The sequence below is a fragment of the Dunckerocampus dactyliophorus genome, chromosome 1 (assembly GCF_027744805.1).
Source record: "Dunckerocampus dactyliophorus isolate RoL2022-P2 chromosome 1, RoL_Ddac_1.1, whole genome shotgun sequence".
Classification (NCBI taxonomy): Eukaryota; Metazoa; Chordata; class Actinopteri; order Syngnathiformes; family Syngnathidae; genus Dunckerocampus; species Dunckerocampus dactyliophorus.
This window is the reverse complement of record NC_072819.1, coordinates 33795702-33802609: the sequence shown is the minus strand read 5'-3', so window position 1 is coordinate 33802609 and position 6908 is coordinate 33795702. Positions and strand designations below refer to the sequence as shown.

At 45.0% G+C, this 6908-nt stretch overlaps 1 protein-coding gene across 2 annotated transcripts; it reads left to right on the top strand.

The window, feature by feature from the left end:
• The first annotated feature begins 278 nt into the window (after positions 1-278).
• Positions 279-6218, top strand: LOC129187612 (potassium voltage-gated channel subfamily A member 3). Of its 2 annotated transcripts, none has more exons than XM_054787274.1 (3): positions 279-3140; positions 5249-5309; positions 5408-6218. In XM_054787274.1, exon 1 carries the CDS (start codon positions 603-605, stop codon positions 2196-2198), a length of 1596 nt encoding a protein of 531 aa, XP_054643249.1. In that variant the 5' UTR covers positions 279-602; the 3' UTR covers positions 2199-3140; positions 5249-5309; positions 5408-6218. The 2 variants fall into 2 exon arrangements, with proteins under 2 accessions (XP_054643249.1, XP_054643163.1); XM_054787188.1 differs by having other exon boundaries at positions 5249-5313.
• Positions 6219-6908: the final 690 nt, after the last annotated feature.

Below are 6908 nucleotides of genomic sequence, written 5' to 3'. Positions count from 1 at the left end.
TAGCTGCTGTATTTTGCAGTGATCTCCCCAATTTTGTTTGATGGTTTGTTCCTCTAATTAACCCAGAGCAAGTAAACGGTGCATGAATCATATATACCCGGGTTTATGGAATTATTTTTGCTCCTACCTTTTCACTTCACCCAGGAACCCCAAATTCATTGCATCTTGCATGATCGTCTAATAACTCAGACGCGTGATGTATTTATGCATTGCCGGTGGGTCCTATCTTTAAGCAACGACCTTGTTTAAAGGAGAGATTGGCGGGTATGAGCGTGCGTAACAGACGAGAGCGCGACAGGGAGGCGGGCACGCCCCAAATAACGGAGCAAGTTGAATGACGGGCGACTGTTGCTTTCAGTGTGCGTCCGTGGGTGCTGTTATTGGCCGAGGACGGGGACATGCACCCAGCAGCGGTGTGCTGCGGGAGGGTGGAAGGCTTGTTTATAACCCTCACGTCTTCTGTGGTGGGCGGGAACAGCAACAACGGAGGGGAGTGAGAGTGGAGGAGAGGAGGAGGACGAGGGAGACGATACCAGGCTGTGGCGGCGGCGGCGGCGGCTGCGGAGCGGGGTCCACGGAGGGGGCAAGGCGGCCGCCTCTGTATGCGTCGTGAGCCGCGCATGGACGACCACCTGAGCCTCCTGCAATCCCCGCCGCCAAGCGTGACCAAAACACGGGGTGACAACCTGGTGAACCACGGATACACCGAGACGGAGGCAGACGTCATGACGGTCGTGGCATGTGACAACATGCTGGAGGAGTCGGCAGCGCTCCCAGGCCACCACTCTCTGGACCGGTACGAACCGGACCACGAGTGCTGCGAGAGGGTGGTCATCAACATTTCCGGGTTGCGCTTTGAGACGCAACTCAAGACTCTTTCACAGTTCCCAGAGACCCTGCTGGGGGACCCCAAGAAGAGGATGAGGTACTTTGACCCCCTCAGGAACGAGTACTTCTTTGATCGGAACCGACCCAGCTTTGATGCCATTCTGTATTACTACCAGTCAGGAGGGCGCATTAGGAGACCCGTCAACGTCCCCATTGACATCTTCTCTGAGGAAATTCGCTTTTATGAGCTGGGTGAGGAGGCTATGGAGAAGTTCCGGGAGGATGAGGGCTTCATCAAGGAGGAGGAGCGACCCTTGCCGGAGAATGAGTTCCAGAGACAAGTGTGGCTGCTTTTTGAGTACCCAGAGAGCTCGGGACCAGCTCGGGGCATCGCGATTGTCTCTGTCCTGGTCATTCTTATCTCAATTGTCATCTTCTGCTTGGAGACACTACCCGAGTTCAGGGACGAGAACCGGGATCCGATCACTATCGCACCTGTGATCAATGGCACCCTCCCCTATTTTGTCAGCCCCTTCTCAGACCCCTTCTTTGTGGTGGAAACTTTGTGCATCATCTGGTTCTCTTTTGAGCTGCTGGTGCGTTTCTTCGCATGCCCAAGCAAAGCCACATTCTCCAAGAACATCATGAACATTATTGATATTGTAGCCATCATCCCTTACTTCATCACACTGGGCACAGAGCTGGCGGAGAGGCAAGGTAATGGGCAGCAGGCCATGTCACTGGCCATCCTGCGCGTCATTCGCCTTGTGCGAGTATTTCGCATCTTCAAACTCTCACGTCATTCCAAAGGGTTGCAGATTTTGGGTCAGACCCTCAAAGCCAGCATGCGCGAACTGGGCCTGCTCATCTTCTTCCTCTTCATTGGTGTCATCCTCTTCTCCAGCGCTGTTTACTTCGCAGAGGCAGACGACCCAGACTCGGGCTTCAACAGCATCCCGGACGCCTTCTGGTGGGCCGTGGTCACAATGACCACGGTGGGCTACGGGGACATGCACCCAGTCACCATAGGGGGCAAGATCGTGGGCTCTCTGTGTGCCATTGCTGGTGTGCTCACCATCGCTTTGCCGGTTCCTGTTATCGTCTCTAATTTTAACTACTTCTACCACCGAGAAACCGAGGGTGAGGAGCAGGCTCAGTACCTCCATGTGGGTAGTTGTCAGCCTCTGGCGGAGCCCGAGGAGCTTAGGAAGACGCGCTCATCTTCGTCACTCAGCAAGAGCGAGTACATGGTGATAGAGGAGCATGGCATCAACAGCGCATTTAAGCAGCAGCCAAACTTCTCCACCAGCGCACAGAACAACTCTCAGAACTGTGTCAACATCAACAAGAAGATCTTCACCGACGTGTAAACGGTTCAGGTGTCATGGACCTCATCGTGATGGGACACGGGAGATGACGTTAAAAAAAGGAGAGAAGGTCCAGTCTGTTCAGCTTCAGAGAATTACAATCAATGCTCACAATTCTTTACTGCAACAGAAGGACGTGCACTCTAGCAGGTGTATTATCACAACAGGTAGTTAGGGACGCAGTATAACTGTGAAAGACTCCTAATGTATGACCTTCACATTGTATTAACATGAATTGTGATTCGTCAGTCGTAGCCAATGTACAATATTCAGAATCGGTGTGCTCAATGTGTCCTTAAACACACGTAATGTCTGAAAAAAAAAAAAAAGTCAGCATATATTATACCAATTAGACGGTTCCGTGCTATGCCTTTATCGTGCGTTAAAGTCTCGTCCAAAGTGTGTTAAAAATAAGCCCCCTTCCATATATTATCTAAAAGCTTTAGAGGAGCTACCATGTAAAAATCCATGCAGTGTCTCATCATTCAGTCAAGACACGCGTGAAGCAGACAGTGCTCTTCCACGGACACACGCAGCCTCAAAGATGGAGCGTGCTTCTCTATGGAAGTCTCAAATATAGCCCGCTGTGATGCAATCTCCATGGCGACGCTCGTTTCCTTAGTAACCCCAACCACCGTTGCCATGGCGCTCCTGTTTCCACAGAAACCTCCCAGATGGCATTGAAACCTATAGTGGAGATTAGCATCTAAATATCAATAGCCTTCAAGGACTTGAGAGTCAGACCCCAACAAGCTCATCTAAATTGAATGTGATGATCAAATCCCTGCCATGAACCAGCCTTAATCCGAGAGTATGCTCACCATCCAAGGGATGGAAAGGCAACCTTTCAAGGAATTCTGAATGGGAAACATGTTGTGTCTGGCTGCCTGTCTGCACTACTGCTGGTGCCCAGCAGGGGCTGCTCTACTCCCACCAATGGCACCGGTAAGTCCTCAACATTGCCTTCTCAAGTCCTCCTTGACAAATGTTTGCTGCCCTTTAGCCACAAAAAAGTGTCTGCAGATTTACACACTGGCTTCATGGGCCGGTCGAACCTGTTTGTTTTTATCGTCAATCTAAAAAATGACTAAAGGACATATCTGTCATTGTAGTAATGTGGATCCTTGATGGTCTTTGTTTTTGAAAAGGTTTGTGAGGCTCATTTAATGTCTTTCACCTTGAGTTGACTTTGTGTATGGACAACATAGCACACCTTGCCCATCTCGTCGCTGCCCCTTGGTGGTAATTTTCGCCTGCCAGCAGAACAGGTGGCAAGTGTCTCCTCTGTGACCTAGACATGAGACGTCCTTGAGATATTTAGATGCAAAGAGATAGCTGTGTTCACTGCACAACCGCGGCGACTACATAGTGTTTCCCCGTAACACATCTTAAAACATCATAGTTTAATTTGCATCCATAGCTGCAGCTGTTGACATTGAGATACATGTTCTTGTTATTGTACTTTACGCCGACTGCAAAGAAAGTATTGGCGAGAAGGAACACACTCATGTGAAATATGGTGTCTGACAATATTGTGTGCAGCTTGAAAAAACGGAAGAAACAGCAAACTGTTAAAACCTGCGAAGCTAACTTCAGTTATGTTTAAATGCAAAATGAATACATTTTTATTTCTGTACTGACGGCACACGGCATTTTGCCAGACTGCACTTATGCACTCAAAAGTGTAAGTAGGGAAGTGTGCAAATTGACACACCGCCTGAGTCTGGAGTTAGCAGAAAACACCACAAATTTACTCCACAAAATAAAATTGGTTGTATTATAGATAACAGGGGGGACTCATTGTGCCACACACTCCCTGGATATAAAGTATTTCTCTCCAGTCACAAATGAATAACACTCAGGTTGTTCTCATTATCCAGTCAAATATAAGGGAAAAAGAGGAAGGTCCCAGTGGGCCACCTCTTTATTGATTATTCTTTTTTGATCCTTGACCTCGGTTTGGATATTTTCTGTTGAAAAACCTCATCAGCAAAATGGCATTCTCATTTCTCAGGTCACATAAAATCCCCACTGAGAGGAGATTGCACCTGTTTTCCTTCTAATGTGACTGGTCAGGCTGGGTAAATGGGAATCGGCTGGGATGGGTTGACAAGAATACAAAGTAACAGTGCGGCGAACAGGTCACATTGTCCACAACATCGCCCTTGTCTTTTTATCATCTAGTACAATGTTTACTGTGAACTGATACTCTCGTACTGGATAGCTTGAAATAAGTGAACTGTACGTCTGCGTCAGTAAAAGGCAGCGTGGCAGGACAGTTCCTCCTATCGTCTCGTCTCTTGACACATTTTGAAGAGACAGTTTGGCATCAGTGTGTTTATTGTCACTCTGAGGAAACACTGCAGTTCTCCCAGACTGGCACCTCTTTTTTTGTCTCGACTGAAGCAGTTCTTGCTGTTACGTGCTGGGTTTTTTAAGTGAATCAGTTTGAAAGATATACATTTTCTTTATTTTTTTTACTTTTATAAAGCCGTTGCACCTCCCTGAAGCCTTCCGGCACCTCCCTGGAGAGGTGTGCTCCACACTTGAAGCCCAGATAGTTGAGACAGTCTCTATCCCCTCTTTGGTTCTATATAGAAATATTACACTATGCAGATGATTTGCCAAATAAACTTCCTCAGTCAAATTAGGACAATAGGACAAATTGAATGTGAAGGGACGGGGGCTTCTTGTTTGGCCAATAAAACTGTGAACTGTATAATAAAGTATGTCAGCTCATTTTTGTATATGCATTTGAAAATTCACAACCAATTTGTTTTACATTTTGTAAGGTAAATAGATTATCAAATGCGTGTGATTAAATGTAAATGAATGTAATATTTGTCCTTTATTAATCTCGGTCAAATACGTTTTAATTGAATGATACTTTGATTGAACATGGCTTTTTATAGGTCAAAGGTCTCAATTATCCTTCCCATTGTCTCATTTGTTTTATGAATTGATTCTTGCAAAACATAGAGAGAGATAAATGAAGCAGCAATATGTTGTTAATAAGACCGTTGACCATGTTGCCTTCCCGCCCACTCTCTCAGGTGGGAGCTGCTGTCCAGGTCGTCTGGAACTCTTGACGTTTCCCAGTAGACTGTCTCTCGTGTAGGTAATATCACTCTGGCATCAGTCTGACTCACACACTGAAAACGTATTGAAAAGACTGATGAATATTTTCTTTTATTTCTGTTGTGTCTCTGCAGGGGTACAACGACAGTATTTCTGTGGACCAAATGGGGTACACTTAAGAATTGACAAAGAATTCCCCCTGGGATCAACATGTCTGGTTCCTACAGCAGCTCTCCCCTGCCAGTCGATGGTCTGTAGACCAAAAAGGGAAATGCAAGAATAAACACACACATATATACTGTATATCTAACAGCATCTTCCGTTTGCAGTTGTGTAGTTACTGTTTTATAACTGCTTTCTGTTCTGTCTCTACGAGCATCGAAGATTATGCAGTGAGAACTCTCAGCATGATCCGCGATCCATGTTCCTTTATGCTTTATGAGTCTCACAAATGACAGCCAGCAGTTTTAAAACATGAAGCACACAATTCCTGGGATTTACATGCATTTCTATATACTATATTCATGTTTGTGGGAAATGAGATTCCGACTATGACTGATAGCAGCTTTTGTTCTGTTATGAAAAGCTGCAAAAAAAAAAATAAAAATAAAAGCTGATTTACTGATATAAACTGTGATACAAAAAGACTGTTAGCCATATGCCTTTGTTAGCTCAGTGTGCTCTGTATTGCTAACATATAAAACACATACATGTACTGTAAGTTACATGTGATGGTTGCTGCTATTCCCCTGATCTACACTTGGTGGATGATAAAAAGGTGCACAGAAACACAGACATGCAAACACATGCAGATGCCTGTGGGAAGCTCGAGTCCGTCCCAGAGTGCTCTGGTGTTCTCTGGGATGGTGCAGAATGCTGTCAGGGGAAGGCTGTGTTTGTCAGTATTTGTTCTGTGTTACTCTGTACTGTCTTAAACATGACCCATATAACAAGATTATGAGTTGCACTGTCTTTATTTGAAACAAGCTGCACAGTCTGTTTTCAGTCACTTATTGAGATGCTTATTTACCTCTGCGACAAAAGACTTTCTTGTTTATTCAGAGTATTTTGGCATGTGACTAAAAGGGTTGAGCCACCTCTGAATCAATCCAAAACATTGCTTTTTTCATCTTTTACAAAAGATGCAGGCAAAATTGGGTCTATCAATTGGTTTCACAGTAAAGGTAAATCCAGCACAAAAATTCTGTGATATTTTCTGAATATAATCTCACACTCCTGAAGCTCTGTATTGAATTTAAATTGGACTTTTTTCCAATAACATGAATGTCCCTCTGTCTGCCAGGTTGCTGTGCCAAAAGTATCAGTTGCAACAGAAAGTCTTTGATTTGTCGATTTTACAAAGGGTTTAATTAAGGGAATATTACTCATTATTTGGCTTTCCTATTAATTACCCTTTGTATGAAATCACATTAAATTGTAATAAGAAGTACCTTGTCTGAAAACACACTCACACAATAGAAGTGTTGTGTCTACTGCAGTGGGAAACCCCTCGGTATCTTAGTAAACAGGTCTGAGCTTTATGAGAGGATGTCCTATCTACTTGTTAACAGAGTACAATTATGGGATTTTTTAGTGTCACAATTTAAGGGAGATTTACATTTGCCTCCTCACACA